General features: G+C 35.7%; 1 protein-coding gene across 1 annotated transcript in view; it reads left to right on the top strand.

The window, feature by feature from the left end:
• LOC133197092 (mucin-2-like) overlaps positions 1-26,791 on the top strand; it is a 44,049-nt gene that overhangs the window by 5,875 nt on the left and 11,383 nt on the right. The window contains exons 5-29 of the mRNA XM_061332934.1: positions 753-1,832; positions 1,977-5,055; positions 5,158-6,930; positions 7,384-8,660; positions 9,236-9,405; positions 14,841-14,985; positions 15,255-15,450; positions 15,578-15,828; positions 16,062-16,314; positions 16,597-16,839; positions 17,036-17,164; positions 17,386-17,589; positions 17,837-18,091; positions 18,264-18,465; positions 18,697-18,863; positions 19,170-19,331; positions 19,571-19,696; positions 19,984-20,127; positions 20,820-20,921; positions 21,047-21,163; positions 21,346-21,597; positions 22,470-22,598; positions 23,393-23,518; positions 23,599-23,736; positions 26,030-26,161. Coding sequence (XP_061188918.1) covers positions 753-1,832; positions 1,977-5,055; positions 5,158-6,930; positions 7,384-8,660; positions 9,236-9,405; positions 14,841-14,985; positions 15,255-15,450; positions 15,578-15,828; positions 16,062-16,314; positions 16,597-16,839; positions 17,036-17,164; positions 17,386-17,589; positions 17,837-18,091; positions 18,264-18,465; positions 18,697-18,863; positions 19,170-19,331; positions 19,571-19,696; positions 19,984-20,127; positions 20,820-20,921; positions 21,047-21,163; positions 21,346-21,597; positions 22,470-22,598; positions 23,393-23,518; positions 23,599-23,736; positions 26,030-26,161 — 10,852 coding nt within the window. The remainder of the gene's footprint in view (positions 1-752; positions 1,833-1,976; positions 5,056-5,157; positions 6,931-7,383; positions 8,661-9,235; positions 9,406-14,840; positions 14,986-15,254; positions 15,451-15,577; positions 15,829-16,061; positions 16,315-16,596; positions 16,840-17,035; positions 17,165-17,385; positions 17,590-17,836; positions 18,092-18,263; positions 18,466-18,696; positions 18,864-19,169; positions 19,332-19,570; positions 19,697-19,983; positions 20,128-20,819; positions 20,922-21,046; positions 21,164-21,345; positions 21,598-22,469; positions 22,599-23,392; positions 23,519-23,598; positions 23,737-26,029; positions 26,162-26,791) is intronic.

The raw sequence follows: 26,791 nt of genomic DNA, 5'->3' as shown, positions 1-26,791 counted from the left end.
CAACAAGTACTTCAACTACAGAGCCAACAACAACCACAACTACTACAGAGCCAACAACAACCACAACTACAACTACAGAACCAACAACTCCTACTGCTACTACTAAAGAACCAACAACAACCACAACTACTACTGAGCCAACAACAACTTCAACTTCAGAGCCAACAACCACTACTACTACAGAACCAACAACAACCACAACTACTACTGAGCCAACAACAACAACAACAACTTCGGAGCCAACAACGACCACTAGTACCAGTGAACCAACAACAACCACTATTACCACAGAACCAACAACAAGCACTACTTCTACAGAGCCAACAACAACATTAACTACATCAGTACCAACAACAACCACTATTACTTATGAAACAACAACAACCACAACTACTGCAGATCCAACAAAAACCACAACTACAACTACAGAACCAACAACACCTACTACTACTACTAAAGAACCAACAACAACCACAACTACTACTGAGCCAACAACAACTTCAACTACAGAGCCAACAACAACCACTACTACTACAGAACCAACAACAACCACAACTACTACTGAGCCAACAACAACAACAACAACAACTACGGAGCCAACAACAACAACTACTACCATTGCTCCAACAACAACTTCTACTTCAGAACCAACAATGACCACTAGTACTACTGAACCAACAACAACCACTTCTACTACAGAACCAACAACAACCTCTACTACAACTGAACCAACAACAATAACTACTACAGAGCCAACAACTTCAACAACATCAGTACCAACAACAACCACTACTACTTATGAAACAACAACAACCACAACTACTACAGAGCCAACAACAACCACAACTACAACTACAGAACCAACAACACCTACTACTACTACTACTAAAGAACCAACAACAACCACAACTACTACTGAGCCAACAACAACTTCAACTACAGAGCCAACAACAACCACTACTACTACAGAACCAACAACAACCACAACTACTACTGAGACAACAGCAACAACAACTACGGAGCCAACAACGACTACTAGTACCAGTGAACCAACAACAACCACTATTACCACAGAACCAACAACAAGCACTACTTCTACAGAGCCAACAACAACATTAACTACATCAGTACCAACAACAACCACTATGACTTATGAAACAACAGCAACCACAACTACTACAGAGCCAACAACAACCACAACTACAACTACAGAGCCAACAACAACAACTACTACTACTACAGAACCAACAACAACCAAAACTACTACTGAGCCAACAACAACAACCACTATAACTGCACCAACCACTTCTACCACAGAACCAGCAAAGACAACTAGTACAACTGAAACAAAAACAACCACTACTACTACAGAACCAAAACCAACCACAACTACTACTGAGCCAACAACAACCACAACAACAACTACAGAACCAACAAAGACCACTAGTACTACTGAACCAACAACAACCATTATTACTACAGAACCAACAACAAGCACTACTACTACTGAGCCAACAACAACCACAACAACAAGTACAGAATCAAGTCCGACAACTAGTGGTACTGAACCAACAACAACTACTACTACTACAGAACCAACAACAAGGACCAGTACTACTGAACCAACAACAACCACAACAACAACTACAGACCAAACAACAACAGCTACTACTACTGCTCCAACAACCACTTCTACTACACAACCAACAATGACCACTAGTACTACTGAACCAACAACAACCACTTCTACTACAGAACCAACAACAACCTCTACTACAACTGAACCAACAACAATAACTACTACAGAGCCAACAACAACTTCAACTACATCAGTACCAACAACAACCATTACTACTTATGAAACAACAACAACCACAACTACTACAGAGCCAACAACAACCACAACTACAACTACAGAACCAACAACACCTACTACTACTACTAAAGAACCAACAACAACCACAACTACTACTGAGCCAACAACAACTTCAACTACAGAGCCAACAACAACCACTACTACTACAGAACCAACAACAACCACAACTACTACTGAACCAACAACAACAACTACGGAGCCAACAACAACAACTTCTACCACTGCTCCAACAACGACTTCTACTACAGAACCAACAATGACCACTTCTACTACTGAACCAACAACAACCACTTCTACTACAGAACCAACAACAACCACAACTACAACTGAACCAACATCAATAACTACTACTACTGAGCCAACAACAACAACTTCAACTACAGAGCCAACAACAACCACTCCAACTACAGAACCAACAACAACCACAACTACTACAAAGCCAACAACAACAACAACTACGGAGCCAACAACAACAACTACTACCATTGCTCCAACAACGACTTCTACTACAGAACCAACAAAGACCACTAGTACTACTGAACCAACAACAACCACTTCTACTACAGAACCAACAACATCCTCTACTACAACTGAACCAACAACAATCACTACTACAGAGCCAACAACAACTTCAACTACAGAGCCAACAACAACCACTACTACTACAGAACCAACAACAACCACAACTACTACTGAACCAACAACAACAACTACAGAGCCAACAACAACAACTTCTACCACTGCTCCAACAATGACTTCTACTACAGAACCAACAAAGACCACAAGTACTACTGAACCAGCAACAACCACTTCTACTACAGAACCAACAACAACCTCTACTACAACTGAACCAACAACAATAACTACTACTACTGAGCCAACAACAACAACTTCAACTACAGAGCCAACAACAACCACTACTACTACAGAACCATCAACAACCACAACTACTACAGAGCCAACAACAATAACAACTACGGAGCCAACAACAACAACTACTACCATTGCTCCAACAACGACTTCTACTACAGAACCAGCAAAGACCACTAGTACAACTGAACCAACAACAACCACTTCTACTACAGAAACAACAACAACCTCTACTACAACTGAACCAACAACAATAACTACTACAGAGCCAACGACAACTTCAACTACATCAGTACCAACAACAACCACTACTACTTATGAAACAACAACAACCACAACTACTACAGAGCCAACAACAACCACAACTACAACTACAGAACCAACAACACCTACCACTACTACTACAGAACCAACAACAACCACAACTACTACTGAGCCAAAAACAAATTCAACTACAGAGCCAACAACAACCACTACTACTACAGAACCAACAACAACCACAACTACTACTGAGTCAACAACAACAACAACAACAACTACGGAGCCAACAACAACAAGTTCTACCACTGCTCCAACAACGACTTCTACTACAGAACCAACAATGACCACTAGTACTACTGAACCAACAACAACCATTTCTACTACAGAACCAACAACAACCTCTACTACAACTGAACCAACAACAATAACTACTACAGAGCCAACAACAACTTCAACTACATCAGTACCAACAACAACCACTACTACTTATGAAACAACAACAACCACAACTACTACAGAGCCAACAACAACCACTACTACTGCAAAACCATCAACAACCACAACTACTACTGAGCCAACAACAACAACAACTACGGAGCCAACAACAACAAGTACTACCACTGCTCCAACAACGACTTCTACTACAGAACCAACAAAGACCACTAGTACTACTGAAGCAACAACAACCACTTCTACTACAGAACCAACAACATCCTCTACTACAACTGAACTAACAACAATCACTACTACAGAGCCAACAACAACTTCAACTACAGAGCCAACAATAACCACTACTACTACAGAACCAACAACAACCACAACTACTATTGAGCCAACAACACCAACAACAACAACTACAGAGCCAACAACAACAACTACTACCACTGCTCCAACAACGACTTCTACTACAGAACCAACAATGACCACTAGTACTACTGAACCAACAACAACCACTTCTACTACAGAACCAACAACAACCTCTACTACAACTGAACCAACAACAATAACTACTACAGAGCCAACAACAACTTCAACTACATCAGTTCCAACAACAACCACTACTACTTATGAAACAACAACAACCACAACTACTACAGAGCCAACAACAATCACAACTACAACTACAGAACCAACAACACCAACTACTAATACTACTAAAGAACCAACAACAACCACAACTACTACTGAGCCAACAACAACTTCAACTTCAGAGCCAAAAACAACCACTACTACTACAGAACCAACAACAACCACAACTACTACTGAACCAACAACAACAACAACAACTACGGAGCCAACAACCACTTCTACTACAGAACCAACAACAACATCTACCAGAACTGAACCAACAACAATTACTACTACAGAGCCAACAACAACTTCAACTACATCAGTACCAACAACAACCACTACTACTTATGAAACAACAACAACCACAACTACTACAGAGCCAACAACAACCACAACTACAACTACAGAACCAACAACACCTACTACTACTACTAAAGAACAGACAACCACAACTACTACTGAGCCAACAACAACTTCAACTACTACTGAACGAACAACAACAACAACTACAGAGCCAACAACAACAACTACTACCACTGCTCCAACAACGAATTCTACTACAGAACCAACAAAGACCACAAGTACTACTGAACCAACAACAACCACTTCTACTACAGAACCAACAACAACCTCTACTACAATTGAACCAACAACAATAACTACTACTACTGAGTCAACAACAACCACTTCAACTACAGAGTCAACAACAACCACTACTACTACAGAACCAACAACAACCACAACTACTACTGAGCCAACAACAACCACAACTACGGAGCCAACAACAACAACTACTACCACTGCTCCAACAACGACTTCTACTACAGAACCAACAACGACCACTACTACTACTGAACCAACAACAACCACTTCTACTGCAGAACCAACAACAACCTCTACTACAACTGATCCAACAACAATAGCTACTACAGAGCCAACAACAACTTCAACTACATCAGTACCAACAACAACCACTACTACTTATGAAAAAACAACAACCACAACTACTACAGAGCCAACAACAACCACAACTACAACTACAGAACCAACAACACCTACTACTACTACTACTACTAAAGAACCAGCAACAACCACAACTACTACTGAGCCAACAACAACTTCAACTACAGAGCCAACAACAACTACTACTACAACAGAACCAACAACAACCACAACTACTACTGAGCCAACAACAGCAACAACAACTACGGAGCCAACAACAACAAGTACTACCACTGCTCCAACAACGACTTCTACTACAGAACCAACAACGACCACTAGTACTACTGAACCAACAATAACCACTTCTACTACAGAACCAACAACAACCTCTACTACAACTGAACCAACAACAATAACTACTACAGAGCCAACAACTTCAACTACATCAGTACCAACAACAACCACTACTACTTATGAAACAACAACAACCACAACTACTACAGAGCCAACAACAACCACAACTACTACTACAGAACAAACAACACTTACTGCTACTACTAAAGAACCAACAACAACCATAACTACTACAGAGCCAACAACAACTTCAACTACAGAGCCAACAACAACCACTACTACTACAGAACCAACAACAACCACAACTACTACTGAGCCAACAACAACAACAACTACGCAGCCAACAACAACTACTACTACCACTGCTCCAACAACGACTTCTACTACAGAACCAACAACGACCACTAGTACTACTGAACCAACAACAACCACTTCTACTACAGAACCAACAATGACCACTAGTACTACTGAACCAACAACAACCACTACTACTACAGAAGCAACAAGACCCACAACTACTACAGAGCCAACAACAACCACAACTACAACTACAGAGCCAACAACAACTACTACTACTACAGAATCTACTAGAACAACTACTACTGAGCCAACAACAACCACTGAGCCAACAACAACCACAACTACTACTGAGCCAACAACAACCACAACAACAACAACAGAACCAAGTTTGACCATTAGTACTACTGAACTATTAACAACTACAACTGCTACAGAACCAACAACAACCACTAGTACTACTGAACAAACAACAACCACAACAACAACTACAGAGCCAACAACAACAACTACTACCACTGCTCCAACAACCACTTATACTACAGAACCAACAATCACCACTAGTACTACTGAATCAACAACAACCACTACTAATACAGAACCAACAACAACCTCTACTACAACTGAACCAACAACAATAACTACTACAGAGCTAACAAGAACTTCAACTACATCAGTACCAACAACAACCAGTACTACTGTTGAGAAAATAACAACCACAACTACTACAGAGCCAACAACAACAACAACTACAACTACAGAGCCCACAACAACTACTACTACTACAGAACCAACAACAACCACAACTACAACAGAGCCAACAACAACCACAACTATAACTATAGAGCCAACAACAACCACTACTACTTCAGAACCAACAACAACCACAACTACTACTGAGCCAACAACAACCACAACAACAACTACAGAACTAACAATGACCACAAGTACTACTGAACTAAGAACAACCCCTAGTACTACTGAATCAACAACAACCACTTCTACTACAGAACCAACAACAACCTCTGCTACAACTGAACCAACAACAATAACTACTACAGAGCCAACAACAACCACAACTACATCAGTACCAACAACAACCACTACTACTTATGAAACAACAACAAGCACTACTACTACAGAACCAACAACAACCACAACTACTACTGAACCAACAAGAACAACAACTACAGAGCCAACAACAACCACTACCACTTCACCAACAACCACTTCTACTACAGAATCAACAACGACCACTAGTACTACTGAGCCAACAACAACCACAACAACAACTAGAAAACCAAGTTCAACCACTAGTACTACTGAATCAACAATAACTACTACTGCTACAGAACCCACAACAACCACTAGTACTACTGAACAAACAACAACCACAACAAGTATAGAGCCAACAAGAACAACTACATCCACCGCACTAACATCCACTTCTACTACAGAAACAACAACAACCACTAGTACTACTGAACCAACAACAATAGCTACTACAGAGGCAACAACAACTTTAACTATATCAGTACCAACAACAACAACTAGTACGACTGAACCAACAACCACTACTACTACAGAACCAAAAACAACCTCTACTACAACTGAACCAACAACAATAAATACTACTGAGCCACCAACTTCAACTACAGAACCTACAATGACCGCTAGTACTGCTGAACCAACAACAACCACTACTACTACAGAACAAACAACAACCACAACTACTACTGAGCCAACAACAACCACTGAGCCGACAACAACTACTACTACAGAGCCAACAACAACAACTACTACCACTGCAGCAATAACCACCTCTACTAAAGAAATAACAACAACCACTAGTATGACTGAACCAACAACCACTACTACTACAGTACCAACAACGACCACTAGTACTACGGAGCTAACAATAACTACTACTACAGAGCCAGCGACAACTTCAACTACCTTATCACCAACAACAACCACTACTACTGTTGAACCAACAACAACCACAACTACTACTGAGCCAACAATAACTACAGAGCCAACAACAAATACTACCAGTGAACCTACAACCACTTCTTCTACAGAAACAACAATGACCACTAGTACTACTGAACCAACAACCACTACTTCCACAGAACCAACAACAAGCACTACTACTACTGAGCCAACAACTACTACTTCAGAGCCAACAACACTTTCAACTACATCATTACCAACAACAACCACTACTACTGTTGAGACAACAACAACCAAAACTACTACAGAATTAACAACAACCACAACTACAAGTACAGAGCCAACAACAATCAAAACTACTACTGAGCCAACAACAACCACAACAATAACTACAAAGCCAACAATAACTACTACTAGTGCACCAACACCCACTTCTAGTACAGAATCAACAATGACCTCTAGTACTACTGAACCAACAACAACCACTACTACTACAGAACCAACAACAACTACTACTATTACAGAGCCAACAATAACAACTACTACCACTGCACCACCAACAACAACAAGTAGTACAGAGCCAACAACAACCACAACTATTACTGAGCCAACAACAACCACTACTACTACAGAGCCAACAACAACTACAACTACCACTGCACCCACTACCACTACTACTAGAGAACTAACAAGTACCACTAGTATTACTGAACAAACAACAACCACAACATTAACTTCAGAGCCAACAACAACCACAACTATTACAGAGCCAACAACAATTACAACTACTACAGAGCCTACAACAACCACAACTACTCCTGAGCCAACAACAACCACTACTACTACAGAGCCAACAACAACAACTAGTACTACTGCACCAACAACCACTGCTATGGCTTTGTCCAGTCCTCTAGAGTACGGGTCGGCATTTGGAGATTCGTATTTGATTGGTGATGATCTTGCAAGTACAAAATTGCGGTCGGCAACACAAGTGTTCGTTGGAGATGGTTCAGATGGAGGATTTTCGAGTGTTTATGTAAGTTTAATTGTTTTATAAATTCAATTTCAAATCAAAATGAAAAGTTGAAGAAGAAAAGTTTTTAATGCTTTAAATTCTTACCTGTTTTTAATTTGTAATGTTATGTATGTAATTTCATATTGATATTCCCATATGAAATTCAAATCACTCCTTATCCTTTAAAATACTTTAGTTTGCATTCAATGAAAAATATAAAAATATAGAATTTTAAACATTTTTTTGTTTGATGTCTTTATGTTCATTGTAAAAAGTTTTTACTAAAAGCTATATGATAAATGCTTAAGAGGAATTATTAATACATGCATAAGTGATCTGAAAAGATGGTGTCGTTAATCCTTCTGATAGTATTTTAACATTCAAAATTCAAAGTGAATCATTTTTGTTAAGATAAAACATCAGGTGAAGGGAACGTGCATCTTTTATTTATTAATGTGTATACATGTTCATAAATATATATATACGTAGTCACTATATCATTTGAAGGTATGCTTTCATTTCTTAATTATAAAACACGTAAAAATATTCTATCAAGAAAAAAAAGTTTTTTTTTTAAATTTAAAATGTACATGCAGGTTGGTACAAATGGCATCATAGGCATGGGGGAGAGATATAACAGCCTTTCTATAAATGAAATGAACTCGGCAGCTATTTCTGAACGACAAATTATATGTCCATTTTGGACGGATTTGACATCGTACTCGTATAATGGCGACAGTGCTGTATATTATCAAGCATACTCCAGGTTAGTTTTCTTTTCATACTTCATATTTGACAAAATTGTGTATCTGTTTTATTTATTTTTTTTGTATCAAAATAATATAATTTTCTATGTCATTTTATTATCGAATAAAGCAAATCAATTCAATTGTGGACCATCAAATGTCCGGGGAAAACTCTTCATATTCACTCTTCTACAAATCCTGAGCAGAAGAATGTATTAAAAATCCTTGAAATAGACCTTTAAAAACCTTGTGAAGTCATCACTGGGATCTCGACCATTGAAAACATCTAATGTTCGTTACATTGTATTAAATTCGCAAGAACTAAATGCAATTGTAAAAGGACTGTTAAATCTGACACTACTTCATCTCTAGTGTTAAATACGTAAATTGTCCTTCGAAGCATATCAGAAAGTCATACAAAAATGCCGTGGGAACTTCATGATTTTTCAATGTCAACCCAATGTTTATGTAAAAATGCATACTTTTAGTCAGCATATAAAATGAAATAGGAAAAAACAAAAATGTGTTTAAAAGATTGACTGTTCGAGAGGAACTATTACCACGAACTTTTAAAAACATTTACCATTAAGTGTACGTAAATACAAAGCGCTCTCTGACCGCAAAACAAGGTCAAACTTTATCTCACTATTTTTCTTTTTTATTGAGTGACCTCAACATGTCAGATGATTTTAGAATGAAAAAAAAAATCCCTGAGCCTTTAAAAAGGGACAGCTTTCTAGGATTTGATGGCTCTTTCGCAACCGAAATAAGGGGCTAGCAGTCAATTTTGTGTCTTAAAACAAGTATATCTGTAAGCCATTTATTTTTTCTTGTAAAACTTGACAACCCTTACTTCGCCTAACTACGTACAATTGCAACGATGTTTTCAACAATCTTTAATTGGACACAAAGAGCTTCCCAATCTCTATTCACCAGAGACAACGGTTTGAATACAGGTACATGTACTTATAACAGTTCAAAGGTCGTGACGAACCTAAGTTGATATAAAACAGGTATTTATTTTTTTTCTTCAACAAGCGGTCGGCACTTTAAAGCTGAACACTACTCATAACTTGGCACCTCCACACAGGTATATAAACCCTTCGATTTCGTTACACCCGATTGCACACTTGAAACTCGTGGCCGACATGTAGTATTCCTTTCGTGGTCTTAGATTTTTTTGAGTTTATTCCTTGTTTTATGTGCATTTTCTGTTTGTAAATAATGCATTGACTTGTATATTTAATGTTACTTTTCTCCTGGCTCGAAAAAAGTGTGTAAAATTTGATAATTTCATCGTGACCGAGTAATACGGCAACGTAAGATGTACGTCTTTTCAGGTGAGACCTATACAGCGAAATACTTTGAACTGTTAAAAAGGTCTCCGGCTTATAAAGGGGTTGTTTGGATAGTGCCGATGAAATAGAAATATGGCGGACAATGCCTTTTACGAGTAGTGTTCAACTTTTTAATCACTTTAAAGTGAAATTACGGGTCTTTATTAAACCCGTGTTAGAGCAGGTGTTGGCTTGCTAAAAAGCCTCACTACCCAAAAACCCTGAATGTAGAGTAAATGTCTACATTTGAAGCCCTTGGCCACATCTGCTTCTCTATCAGTAAAATATTCTTACTTTGGATGTAAAACTATAAAATGATCAATACAGCAAACTTATACATATCGAGATTCATATATAATTTTCGAAGTACAGTATATCTACCCTGCAGTAGTTCTTGAGAATACTTTCAGTGATTTTTCTTATATTACTCTGGAAATTGTAAATTAGTCCTTGATGCAACCATGTACTCGTGAGACTTCCATTTCTTGTCTCAGTGCAGTATTTTCGCATCAAGTGGTCCTTCCGAAGATTTTTAGTAAAACATTTGCGCTGTATTTTGTACTACCTCAATCTTGGAAGAGCCATGGCCTATCTATCTTAACAAACTTTATTCCTTACTTTTTAGGGTAGCTTTGTAGCAAATGACAATATTTTTTAGTTAAGATTAAAACTATTACTCGTGCAAATCTTACGGACAACGAACGAAGCAATATGCAAAAAATTGAGTCATCCTTCACATCCTATTGGACTATAAAAAACAACAAAGAGGCGGATGATAAATTCTTAAAAAGCGACAAATTCTTTTGATTTTCAATTCTTATGAAAAATTTTAATTTTGGAAATAAATACTGTAACTGGATAATAATGTTGTTAAGAAATGCCAAAACTTGCATTAAAACAAATGGGTTCCAATCCAAATATTTTACAAGATCAAGGTCAGCAAGACAAGGTTGTCCTATAGCACCCTTGTTATATGTATTACAAATAGAGCCATTAGCTTGTGCCATATGCCAAAATTCAAACATTAAAGGTATACATATTCCTAACAATATCCAGCATATTGAATGCAAAATCAATATGTTTGCGGATGATACACAACTTTTTAATAAGGATGAAGAATCTATAGAAGAATCCTTTAAAGATTTAGAAATATATGAAAAGGCATCAGGAGCAAAAATAAATTTTGCTAAAACAAAGGGTTTTTACATTGGGAGATCAAAGGGTAAAAAACCTAAATTTAATAAAATACAGTGGACAACAACAAATGTTAAAACTTTAGGTGTGAACCATGGATATGATATTAACATAAAAGCTATTTGGATGGAAAAAATAGAAAAAATTACCAATTGTCTTCATGTTTGGAAAACTAGAAATTTAACATTTAAAGGAAAAAACATTAATAATTAAAAACCTAGTAATTCCTATTATTGGACGTGAAATTGAAATGAGAGGCATACCAAATATTTATAGTAAAAAGATAAATGACATTATCTGGTCTTATGTATGGGATCAGAAAGTAAACAAAGTAGAATAGGAATGTTTGTTGCCTCAGTAAAGCACATGGTTAACTTATTTACATTTATTAAAAGTAAGCTAATCAAAACAATATACAAAATTATGCACCCTGAACTTGAAAACTGGAATGCTATTGGTAAACTCTGGTTACAAAGTAAAGACTTACATCCAAAAACAAGAATATTTTTATGCACCTGTTCTGACCTTTCCAACATTTCTCTAAATAAACTTTCTACATTTTATAAAAATGCATTATTCGCATACAGTGAATTCAGATCGAATTTTCAACCAGAAAGCAAAGATGAAATTTTGAAGTGCCAGATTTTTGGAAATAAATATATACAATTTCGAGGTAAAAGTCTATATATAGAGTCTTTCATTAAAAGTGGCTTACACACTATTGATGATATTTGGGATAAAGATAGTAAGTCTTTTAAGACCAATGCATACATATTTACAAAACTTCTTGATAAAAGAAGTTGGTTTTTTGAATATAGCAAGGTAAAAGCAAAGCCGCCATACCTAAAAATTATATTGATATTCTTGCAAGGAGAAATACTGCAAATATCAGTGATAAAGAAATAAATAACTGTTTTGTGTTGTTTGATAATTTCTTAATTGTTAGGAAAACAAATAAGTTGATAAATTTTGATGATATAAAACTTAAAGACCTACAAAGAGTGTTAAACAAAAATGTTACTCCCAAATCTCAAGAAAAATGGGAGAATTTGCTGCAAATTGGCATTACATGGGAAAGAATTTGGGGGTCAATTTACGAAGCTAAATTAAAACAAAAAATTCAAGAATTCCAATGGAAATGTTTGCATAACATCTTATACTACTCGTACACCGAGGAAAACTACGTATAATGGGTTTATCAAATGGCAAATGCCTTTTTTGTAAAGCAAACACTGAGAGCCAGAAGCATTTTTTTTTTATTGTAAACACGTCAAACCAGTTTTAGAATTGGTACAAAGAATAATTTTACTAATACCTGTAAAGTATTCAATCAAATTTGATGCATGTACTGTTCTACTGGGATTTGCCAGTGAACCCAAAAATGTTCGAATTTGAGTTAACACTTTGATTTATATATATATACTTGGTCAATATGGAAAACAAGAAACAGTATCAAGTATGAAAATAATAAATAACTACCTCATTGCTCCAAAAAGCATTCACGAAAGAAATGAAATTAATTTTTCAATTGTTAAAAAATGATAAACGCAATTTTAAGGGAGATATGAATTTAACGTTAACTGTATTAACAGAATTCGAGAAACTGTTACCTGTTTTCCACCGTCCAGATTTAAATTAAGTTCAATGTATTTTTTCCCATTTATTGCTAGCGCTCTCGAGCGCTAGCAACTACGTTAGTCTATATTTCTGAAATACGCATGCTCGACTTCACGGTCGGGGATTCTGGGAAAACTACTGTAGATAGATTATACGATAACAATTTCGTTTTGTCATACAAAAATAGAAGCCGGGCTGACTAAATACCAGTCTAGATCCGGATTCTGAATTCTTTTTAATTTATTGTCTAACCTACACATAAAAGTACAAGAAAAAAATTGGCCATATAATGCCAAGATTCTAGACATCTAGCTTTCCTTACAGTTTTACCACCTTAGTGGATAATTCCGGCAAGCTCGGAAAAAAAGAACAACAACACAAATCTTTTTCAGAGTATGCCGGAAAGACCTGTCAATTAAGTGTTTATCATCTGAAAATACATATGATCTGAAGTTTCGTGTTTTGTTGTCTAACCTGCACGTAAATGAACAAAAAGTAACAGTAACTTGAGTCTTATAAAACCAAGACTGTTGTTTCTAAAGTTGTAATGGATACATAGCTTTTCAAATCTACCTTCATGGATCTTTCGGCAAGCTCGGAAAACCGCGGCAGCCTCGGATATGTTTTCCGAGCTTGCCGGAAAGGCCCGAAGATGCTTACTGGTTCTACTGACCTTTTATTTTTCACCTCGAAATTGAAATTACAGTAAAATACAGAATGCTTAAAACACAGTTAGGAGTTATGCCATAGCCGACGTGAAGCACACTCTTAGATTCACCATTCTGAATTGTGACCCCCCCCCCAACTCAACCCCCAGTGCACCAATCTGCCTTCCAATTAATAATCGATTCAGCAAATGTAACAAATGGTTCAGATATCTTCTTCTGTATTTTATTATGCTACAGCGCTAGCTCACCAATCTTTTTAAAAGATAAGCTTGTTCATTATATTGCAACACATTCATGAATCGCACCGGATTACAAATACGAACAAGAAATTTAGAACCAAAATTGAATCCGGATAAATATTCTTTTTTTATATATATGTTATACAATTTAATTAATATACATATTGAATGTATGATATGAATGAATTCTGTGAGACATTGTATTTAGATATAGATATTTAGATATTTAGCACCCTGCGTGGTGCTGTAGGGATTATTATTATATATTGTTATAGAGGGAGCTTAGTCGGGGCCCCATCCCTGGCAGCTGCCCTATCTATATAATCCATAATGTTATAGGTCTCGGAAATAAATGTGAAAAAAAAAATTCTTACGAAACGTTTAATTTTAAATTATCTAGAGGATTTAGAAGCCAGCACAGTGCATTATTAAGAGCCAATGCAATCGTAAAAGAATTCTACTCGCAAGATTTTCCCAATTTTGAGACCAGCTGGCTTGTCAAGGTCACATGGAAAGACATGGCGCTGTATGCCGATAGATCTCAGGTAAACTTCTATGTACAATGTCAATTACAGATTTTTAGCAGTATTATATAGAAGATCACTATTTTAACTTATTCTAATTGTAAAAGCAATGTCATTATAATGAAAAGGTCAAGAGATTCTGCTTTTGCTTTTTAATTTTTCTGAAAATTAGAAAATGGTCAGTTTGTCTAGCATGAAACATTTCTTTTAAGTTATACCACTACCACTGAATCCAGTTCATCCTTTGAATGGACTTATATATTTTGTACTTTACTTTTTTCCTACTTCAGAAAGTAACCATACAATGTTTATTGATATCGGACGGTGAAAACACTTTCGTTGTGTTTAATTATATTGATGTCAATCTCAGACCTATAAGAAACCTTAGGATTTCAATTGGATACAGATTCAAGAGATTCCTCGCCAGAAATTCATACTCAAACCAACAGGCTGCTTTTCGCATGAGTTCTGTTCCGGGGAATAGAGGTACATGATTATTTATGGACATTTTACCTTAATAATTATTAAGATTGAGAAATTTTTACTTACATGTATTCACTTTTTGGAAAAGTTTAAAAAATATAACCTTAGTCATATATCACCTAACTTTAAGGTACGAATGGGTTCTGGATATACAAAATGACAACAGAAGTCCGGCTAAGCAGAGAGGAGAGGGAATGCTTTAGCTGGTATCTTCGAAACAAAGAGAGTGGTGTGGCTAACCGGCTGTCCAACATGGCTTGGTCGCTACAATGTCCATGTGACAGTGGTCTCCTTAGATTTGACCCACGCTTTTCATTCAGCAGAATTGACTACAGGAACAATGTTATGTGTTACGCCACGATGACGTTTGGAAGAAATGCGGTAAAATAAAATTTTGATTCACAGGACATGTATATGTATTGTTACATTGATAATTTTTTTTCCTATAATTTTATATTTTGGTTGCTTCAATAAAAGGTACGTTATGCTACATGTATGTCCCTGTAGTTAATACCAATGCTTTCAAAATCATACTTAAACATTAATACCTATATATTAAATTCATTTCACAACAAGCTTCTCAACAACTGAGAGTCACAAACAATATTTTCTAGGAATGTTGTTATCCTTTCTTTTGGTGGTCTTCGTGGTGGTGGTGGTGGTGGTGGCGTCCGGTCCTCGGCTCCTGTCGGCGGTCACCTCCAGTGGCTGGTACATTGATGGAATATAGTCCTTTCTTTCAACGGTTTAACCACTACAATCAGGATGTTAGGCCAAAAGACGTTTGCTGTAATTCAGGGCATTGTGACTGGTATTACGAGGTCCGACCAATCACAAGGTGTTATCGCAGATCTCCATTTAGAGCAGGCTAGTATTAACTGTATTTATCTTCTAGTATAGTGATATGTGTTGTTTTAAAATAAATATGTCATACTCTCTCCTACTATTAAAAATTATATATGGTATCTGAAAGTAAAGTTATTCGCAATGCAGTTTTGATAAATATATTATTTACTCATTAATTCATTTTTGATAAATTATTCAATTCATTCATTTATTTATCTAAGAGATTACATCATAAGGTATTGTGCATTCATACTTTCAACACTTAGGCTACCTAAAACACCAATTTGTGTTGTCTTTATATAGCCTGGTTTTTCGGTGACCCTCATATTGGTACTTTGGATGGGCATCAGTACACATTCAATGGTTACGGAGAATACACTATGATGAAAATAGATACTGAAAAAACCAAATTTGAACTCCAAGCTAGAACTGATCTAGCTACTAACGAAAATGGAACAACCATTAACGCCACGATCTTCAGTGCTTTTGCTGCTAAAGACCAGACTGGTGCAACTGTTCAGATTGAAATGTCAAGAAATAAAGACAGTAAGTTTAAAAAAAAAAAAAAAAATTAAATAAATACGTAAAAAGTATTAGATAACATGACTGATGGTTGCTAATTTTTTTTTATAAAACATTTGCGAGATATGATTATATGTAAAGTTAACAAAGTCCATTTTAAACGAAAAGTTAAAAAGGATCAAATATTGATTGATGCATAGATAGAATTTTGTCTCTATAGAGATGTATATCAGAGGTGATGACCGAGACTTGACGAGAGAATTCGAGAATCTGAACTTTACGTACACTACACAGTTTCTACAACTGCGACAGGAGAACCAGACAATTGTTGCTTCTTTCCTTAATTCTTGTAAGTCGAATTAATTAAGGTGATCTTTTCCATGAACTTCAATATGTTGAATTACCGGTAAGAATAATCTTAAATTTCAAAGCACCATATTTCCAAGTTGATTTTTAAATTTTCACGAAAAAAATGACTAAATTTTAAGAATTTCCCAAAATCGTTCATACACACCGAAGTATTCTTTAAAAGTACATGTATGAGTAACATGAAAACCATTACAATTTCAGCAATAACCATCAAAGTCAGTCTTGGTGTTCGGTTCTTGACGTGTGAGGCTGTGGTGGACGATGTCTATAAAGGAAATGTGTCAGGGCTGATGGGAAATTTTGATGGCAACACAACCAATGACTTCCTTCTCCCTAACGGTACAACTCTCACAGGAAACAGCACTGGCAGTGAGAGGGCCATATACTTCAACTTTGGTCAAGCATGTGAGTGCAAGGCACATTTTTATACCTGTTGGGTTAAATAATGGCTTATTTTGTGATAGCTATGTTGTACGAAAATAAAACATATCATTAACATTTAAGATTTGAAATATTTTCTCACCTGTTGCTGTGCCCTTTCTCATGATATTCCTTTCTTAAGTTTAATGATTAAGATAATGTTTTAATCATAAGATGAAAAAAAAGATATTACTCAAAATATTATATGTATAAAATATCATTGTACTCCCAGGGTCTGTGAATGACACAACTTCAATATTCCACTACGACACTGGCTTGTCACACGAGGACTACAATCATCCAGATTTTCTGCCCTTTTTCATTGACGAATTTAGTGATGAAAGACGGAATAAAGCTAAGGAGCAATGTGGCGGTGCTTCTGCTTCACAGTCCTGTATTTTTGACTTCCTCGCCACAGGCGACAAAACATTGGCTATTTCCTCCGGAAGTGAAGAGAGCACTTCCGAGTCTGAGACAAGTGCAATAGGTAAATATATTAAATTTCGGTTGATGAAATCCTATATCAGTAGCAATCTTTAATTACTGGTGATTCATTTATCATCAATTTCACAAATTACTTCACTGTCGAACTGAGTATTGATTTTGAACTCAAAAGAATAGTTATAACATAAAACTAGTAAAGGAGCTTCCTCTTTCAGCTAATGAGACACCAGAAGTGATAGGAGACAGTGTAATTGAGGCAGAAGTTAACGTTACAGTGAAATTAAAATTCAACATTTCTGATGACGGCGAAAATGCTGTATACAAAATTTTACAGCAGCCAAACACAAACTTTCAATTTGACAATTTGACGGGTATTGCGTCATGGACACCATATGATACCAATGTAACAAGCATCAGGTACTAACCCTTCATTTTATTTTCAAGATTCCTATTTATCAGTATTTTAGAAAGAATAAACATACTATATTTAATTATTTGATAATGGGTTTGTATACCTTTACTTGTCTCGCTTTATTCGAGAAAAGCAAATATTTAATAATTAAATAACATCTCATAATATTGAATTCTAATATCTTGAATGTGTGCATTATTTAAATTGACTAACTTATTATTATCTTCTTTTTTAAGCGTCTCTGCTGTGGATAACCAACAAGTCGAATCATCACCGCTAGATATCGCTATTATCTTGTGTAGTGGATGTAACGGAAATGGCAAATGCAATTACACAAACACAAGAAATTCCGAAAATGAACTCTTTAAAAGAGCAACCTGTGAATGTAAAATAGGATACTCAGGTAAAGGATTCTTGCTCTGTAGCATGACACAAATTCATTAGTTTTTTCAGGTGTTAGAATAAAGATTTATCTATAGTAGGGAAATATAGTATACAGTGTCGTTAAAAAAGAGAACGTTTGAACACTGTGTATTAGATTTCCACTCATTGATTACACTATTTTGCCTATTTCATATTATACTGTGCATCCTATACACAGTACATCAGAAAAAAAGTTGAATAAACGTGCAATAAGAAGCATTATGAGCAATCTTCATCTTAAAATTCGTGAATAAAATAATGAAATTTTGTTTGTATTGTTTGTTAGGTGATGACTGTGAACAAGATGTTGACGGCTGTGAAGACTACCCCTGTCCTCTGGGTAGAAACTGTACAGACCTCACCCCGGAACAGGAGGCCGCTCAAAATAGAAGTTACACTTGTTCTGACTGTCCGGGGGGATTTAGAGACATCGACAATAAATGTGAAGGTGCACCATGAAGAATTCTATAAATAAAGATTTTTAGATGACAGATAATAATTTAATCTTTGTCTGTGTTATGAAAAAAGATATCCTCTATTTTATTGACATAACATTTTCGTTATATAACAAACAAATTCTGTGGAGCATAAGTTCAGCTATATTCACCATTTCTGACCTTGAATGAAGTAATCCGGGGCTTTTTTGTGTGTGTCATTGAAATAAAATACCCACTTCTTAATCTGCAGATATCAATGAGTGCAATGGAACAGTACCAGTGTGTAACGATAGGACAGAGAACTGTGAGAACACAGAGGGGGGCTATACCTGTAATTGTCTGTCGGGCTACAGGAAGGTGGGCCTTGAATGTCTAGGTAAATAGTCTTGTTTTGAATGATTGCAACTCATTCCTTTGATATACGATATTCCTAAATATCAAAACCCAAATTGCTGGATGAACTTGAATAGAATGAATTGTCTGTAAATAGTGTAAATATTTGAAGAGAAACTAGACAGGTGCCTGCAATATAATTACATAATCTTTTTTTTTTGTTTAAGTAGGGGAAAGTGTATCGCAGTTTAGTGATATATCTTTCAAACTGGATTTTTTTCTAAGTGTGTTTTCTTTTACGAGTATGAAATTTTAATAATCTTTTTTCAGACATTGATGAGTGTTTGGAGAGTACTTCTGGATGTGCACAGCTCTGTAACAACACAGAAGGGTCATTTATCTGCTCTTGTCTATCTGGCTTTAAAATAAATCAAGACAATAAAACATGTTATGAGACAGGTAATTCGACATGCTGTATTCAATTTAAATTTATAAGTCCTATTGAATGTCAATAAAAATTTTGGGTGTTGTTATTGTAAATGTATGTTTTATGTTTTTTTGTGTTTCTCAGGTTTTTGTTTAATTTGTTCTTATTTATGTTTTTACTTGCTTTTTGTTGTTTAATTTATTTGTAGGGGTGGGTGTTTGCTATATAGCAAAATTTTTATATACCCCTTAGGTAATTGTTTGTATGCACAATTTTGTCCTTATCTTCCAAAGCCCATGCATACTTTAATTACACATTTAAAAAAGAAAGAGGGCGTACAAGTCGAGAAAAATATCACGCTCTGAGACCAAAAAAATATTTCTCAATTTTGAAACTTCAGTAATCATATGTAATCTTTAATACATATGATTCATTTATTTTATTGAATAACCTAAATATAGATTGATACTTTGTTTTTAACGTTAACGTTAAAATAACGGGTAGATGAATGTATGTATAATTTAGTGTGTGTGTGAGAGGGTGTGTGTGTGTGTGTGTGAATAAATAGAATCTGTACCCATTCTATATGAAAATAGTAAATTGGTAAATATAGCTATTAGATTGAAAAATCCAGCCTCTCTATATGTAAAAAAAGAAATAACAACATTCAAGTGTTTTTGCAAATGCGACATTAAAATGTTTTTTTTTTCAATTTTAGAGACTGATAAATGTAAAAAAGCCAATCTTACCTGTGAATACACATGTGTCAATAGATCTGGTTTTTATGAGTGTATCTGTCAAAACGGTTACAAACTAGCGGCAAATGAAATCAACTGCACAGGTTTCTTTGATATTCATTTCATATACGTTCATATGTGTATAGTAATTAGATCCAATCAGTGAATATTTTAGAAATCTCAGTATAACATGACAAAGAACAATTTTTAATTTGTTTTATATTTGTAGATGTGGATGAATGTGAATTGGGAATATGTACTCAGGACTGTGTTAATACAGTCGGTTCATACAATTGCTCATGTTTTACGGGGTTCACTTTAAACGATGACAGAACAACTTGCTCAGGTAATCTGTATGTAAAAACCTCAAATAATAATACCTTTTAATACGGATATTCACTTTCTCCTTTGTCTTTGAATTATTAAAGCATGGATATTGATGTTTTTAAAAACTCCCTTGTTATATTAAGAATGTCATAACAAAATAGTTTTAAATAAATATAAAAATGCATTATCTTTTTCAAATAGAATGTATACCTCCAAATTATGGGGAGAACTGTGAACAGGTGTGCGAGTGTGGTCCAGGAATGGACAGGTGTGACTCGGTTACTGGGTGTGTCTGTCTGTCCGGATGGACGGGAACTAAGTGTGATCAGGATATAGATGAGTGTGCAGTTAATCCGTTAATCTGTGGTACAGACAAGGAATGTCGGAATCTCCAGGGATCCTACACGTGTAATTGTCGGAATGGATTCGAGAAAATTAACGAGATTTGTAAAGGTAAAACATCACTTTATTAAAGGACTAAAACTGCTTTATTAAAGAACAATCAAAATGTTTTAAGTCAGTTACAAAATCAATGGAAAATGCATTTCACCATGTTTGACATTTCAGAAATTGTCATTATTTAGGCACTGTCATCAGCTTTGATAAAATGAAATATGGAGATAACGAACAGTATTAAGTCCATTCAGACAATACATATCAGGATCAGAGCAAACACGGACCTTCAAAAACATAAGAGGTGGGATTAGGTGCCATGGAGGAGTGAGTATCCCCTGACGACTGGTCACACCCGCAAAATGCTCTTTTTTATGATAGGGAAATAACGGAAAAATCCGTAGACAATTTAGTGTGTAAAAATAATGCCTAACAATTAGTATGAAAAACGGCAGTCGGCATTTGACTTAATGAGAAGTTTGTTGTGTTTGCTGAAAAAGCCATTCTATCGACCATAAAACTTGATTTCGAAATGATGATTTCAACTGTTGTTATCCTTGTTTCATCAACTTGTTTGTCAGTAGCTTGCCTTGTTTTACAAATTGTTCATACGTAGAGCATGTTTTTTCGTATTGAATCAAATGAGAGACATGAACCATATATGAAGGTGATAAGTATATTTCGCTAATAAGGGAAGTTGATGATTGAAAAGTTGAAGTCATTCTTCTAACATAACAATTTCATTACAAACAACGTGTTTATACACCTATGGAAGAAATACACTCAATTCAATCGTTATCTGGAGATATGAAAACGAAATACAAATTACTGAAAAGAGAGGAACTGTTCTTTTTTAAACCAGAATATGCAGATAATTTTAGACTTAGTGTAATTACAATTGTATTAATATTTGTTTTCTTATTTTTGAAAAGATATTGATGAGTGTGCAAACGATGGGTCAAATGAATGCCCCATATCCTCTACGTGTCTGAATAATGATGGTAATTACACCTGTCAGTGTAAAGAAGGCTACACACAGAAATCAACATACGAATGCCAAGGTAGGCAGAAAATTATCACTTTGACATCCGACGTCTGCAGAACTTTTGTATGTTGTTGATAAACAATGGGATGACCAGAGCGATACTGCCTGTTCATGCATGACATCGTATATGTAAGCTTACTGAAACTAATAACCAGTATATTTTTAGCGAAAATTAAACATGCTCTGACGCGATATAACCTTCATCAAATCACTGACTGATAGCTTGATTAACGTGAATTTTAAAATACATTTCTACGCCTACTAAAAGTTCAGACTATCATTAAAATTTTACTACAGTAAAACACGATTAGAGTTTCAAAGATGGACGATTTTACTTAAATCCTTTAAGTTCACAATATACTTTAAAGTCACGGGAAATGAAAGTCACTTCACTGAAAGCATCAATTAATTCGATATAAGCGCATTCGTTTAACTTCTAAAGAGACTGAAAATAAAACTAAGAGAAAGTAGGCACAACAAACCTATGTTACTTCTGAGATTGCAAATCCAGACCTAGGATACTTAAGAGATTGCAAATCTTTTTCAACCTAACTTTCTGTAGATCTACCTAAATTATTATGATCGATCGAAAAATAGTATTTAAAACAAACGCCAATTACTAAAATCTCCCTTTTTGCCAAAATGTGCTCAAAATGTTTTTTGTCCTACTACTTCCAATCTTTTCCAGCATTTGTTTATTATGGTTAATAATTGGTTGGCGGGAAAAATAGATTCCTCATGAAATGATACGTTAACGTATTGGACTACAACTAAATAGTCTCATATATATTTTATATATCACTTCAATAGACATTGACGAATGTAAGACTGGAGTGGCAGGGTGTTCTCAGAACTGTTCTAATGTGGAAGGAGGTTTTAATTGTGAGTGTGAATTCGGGTACACACTGGAAGATGACAGAAAGACATGCGCAGTGGGTATGTATTTTAAGTACAACTTTAGTTCTGTCACTTACCAATGATGCGACGTCTATGATAAATAAAATTTCATTTTCCAGTGACTGATATTTGCTCGCTTTATCCACACCTCAATTGCTCATTTGGATGTAGACAAGACCCAGCAAATAAAACCTTTGGGTACTGCTTCTGTGGTGCGGGATTCTACCTGAACGCGGTGGATGAACGGTCCTGTGTTGGTAAGATGATTCGACTTAAATAAATGTGATCAATGGAATAAATATTATCAGTTTTGGATGATATAAAAGTAATTTTTAGCTCACATGAGCCAAAGGCTCAAGTGAGCTTTTTTGATCAAAATTTGTCCGTTGTCGTCGTTGTCGTTGTTGTCGTTAACTTTTCACATTTTTATCTTCTTCTCAAGAACCACTGGGCCAATTTCAACCAAACTTGCCACAAAGCATCTTGGGAAAAGGGGATTCAAGTTTGTTCAAATGAAGGGCCACACCCTCTTTCAAGGGGAGATAATTAAGAATTAGTAAAAATTTAGTGGTATCTTTGAAAAAATCTTCTTCTCAAGAACCACTGGGCTGTAAAAGTTGAAACTTATGTGAGACCTTCATTACATAGTGTAGATTCAAGTTTGTTCAAATCATGACCCCCAGGGGTAGGGTGGGGCCACAAGGGGGGATCAAAGTTTTACATAGGAATATATAGAAAAAATCTTTAAAAATCTTTTTCTCAAGAACAACAAAGCCACAATTAGGCATATTGATATGGAATCATCCTCAGGTAGTGCAGATTCAATTTTGTTCAAATCATGACCCCTAGGGGTAGGGTGGGGCCACAATTAGGAATCAAAGTTTTACATAGGAGTATATAGAACAAAATCTTTAAAAATCTTCTTTTCAAGAACAACAAAGCCATAATTAGTCATATTGATGTGGAATCATCCTCAGATAGTGTAGATTCAAATTTGTTCAAATCATGACCCACAGGGGTAGGGTGAGGCCACAATGGGGGATCAAAGTTCTACATAGAAATATGTAGGAAAAATCTTGAAATTGTTTTTCTTAAAATCAACAAAGCCACAATTAGTCATAATTTATATGGAAGCATCCTCAGGTAGTGTAGATTCAAGTTTGTACAAAATCATGACCCCCGGGCGGGGGGGGGGCACAATGGGGGATCAACATTTTACATATGAATTTATAGAAAAAAATCTTTCTCTCAAGAACAACAAAGCCACGATTAGTCATATTGATATGGAATCATTCTCAGGTAGTGTAGATTAAATTTTGTACAAATCATGACCCCCAGGGGTAGGATGGGATCACAATGGGGGATCAAAATTTTACATAGAAATATGTAGAAAAAAATCTTGAAAAATCTTCTTCTCAAGAACAACAAAGTCACAATTAGTCATATTGATGTGGATTCATCCTCAGGTAGTGAAGATTCAAGTTTGTATCAAATCATGACCCCTCGGGGTAGGGTGGGGCCACAAGGGGCGATCAAAGTTTTACATAGGAATATACAGAAAAGAAACTTGAAAAATCTTCTTCTCAAGAACAACAAAGCCTTGTTAAGTCATATTGATATGGAAGCATTCTCAGATAGTGTAGATTTAACTTTGTTCTAATCATGACCCCCAGGGTTAGGGTGGTGCCACAATTGAGGATCAAAGTTTTACATAGGAATACATAGGAAAAAACTTCAAAAATCTTCTTCTCAAGAACAGCAAAGTCATGTTTTGTCATACTGATATGGAAGCATCCTCAGGTAGTGTAGATTCAAGTTTTTTCAAATCATGACCCCTGGGGGTAGGGTGGGGCCACAATGGGGGATCATAGTTTTACATAAGAATATATAGGGAAAAAACTTGAAAAATCTTCTTCTCAGGAACAGCAAAGCCATGTTTTTTCATATTGATATGGAAGCTTCCTCGGGTAGTGTAGATTCAAGTTTGTTCAAATCATGACCCCTGGGGGTAGGGTGGGGCCACAATAATATAACAATATAATATATAGGAATATATAGGAAAAAATCTTTTCATCAACAGAAAAGCCATGTTTAGTCATATTGATATGGAAGCATCCTCAGGTAGTGTAGATTCAAGTTTGTTCAAATGATGGGGGGGGGGGGGGGTTAGGGAGGGTCCACAATGGGGGATCAAATTTTTAACAAGGGAATATATAGGAAAAAAATCTTTAAAAATCTTCTGCTCAAGAACAGTAAAGCCATTTGTTATATTGATATGGAAGCATCCTCAGGTAGTTCAAAATCCAAGCCCCCTCCCCTTTAAACTTTTCAATACTGAAGTGATTTGTGCTTTTTCCTAGCCAATGTGCTCAGGTGAGCGATGTGGCCCATGGGCCTCTTGTTTGAAACTTGGATCTAAAACTCTCATGTTAACATTAAAAAAAATGGGATTTGAGAAAATGATTGTTACAGGTAAAATGTATCATGAACTGTATTGTGTCATTAGATTTAACAAATTTTACCTGTATGTTAATGTGTGTCCAATGTTAGATGTGAATGAGTGTGGTGATGATGCTCTGAATCTGTGTACCTTCAAGGAAAATTGTGTGAATACTGTTGGTTCCTACAACTGTTCCTGTCCGATCGGATATATCTTAGAAAACGACGGAAGGCAGTGTTCAGGTACGGTATATAACATGTTCTTGGTAATGAGCGCATATTGGATTATAGTTACATATTAGGGATGTCAGAATTGTCAATAATTCATATTCGAATATTCGGTAGAAGTATTCGAATATATTCGAATATTCGAAAAAATAAATAAGTCCTGGCCTCAAGACCATAAACTGAAAACAAACTTAAGTCAAGATTTTGATTTTAAATATCTTGAGTTCTATTTAACATATATGCATAAAAATCTGCAGGTTTGTATATTGTTCAAATTCATACATATGTTGAAAATATTGTATCATTATCAAAATTAATTAACAAAATTTATACTGATTTTAAATTTTGATTTAAGTTTGTTCTCAGTTTATGGTCTTGGGACCGGATTTATTTTATTTATGCATCATCCTACCCTCAGCTGGTATACGTTTTGCCTTGGTATTTCGGTGTACAATGTCATGTAGAGGTTTGTAAGTGTATAGTAGAGAATATTTACGTTTTATTTGTCAATATTTTATAAAACTATAGTGACTATTAGTGTGTGCAGCCAAAACATAATTCAGATAATTATCTTGAAAGTGTAAAATGATTAATTGATCGTGTTAGTAATGAAACCGAAGACTAGAATTATAACTTCTACAAACG

This window comes from Saccostrea echinata, unplaced genomic scaffold, assembly GCF_033153115.1.
Source record: "Saccostrea echinata isolate AGI-Se365-2 ecotype Australia unplaced genomic scaffold, CSIRO_AGI_Sech_v1 ptg000001l, whole genome shotgun sequence".
Lineage (NCBI taxonomy): Eukaryota > Metazoa > Mollusca > Bivalvia > Ostreida > Ostreidae > Saccostrea > Saccostrea echinata.
Note: the sequence above shows the minus strand (reverse complement) of the source record. Positions and strands in the feature narration are given on the sequence as shown.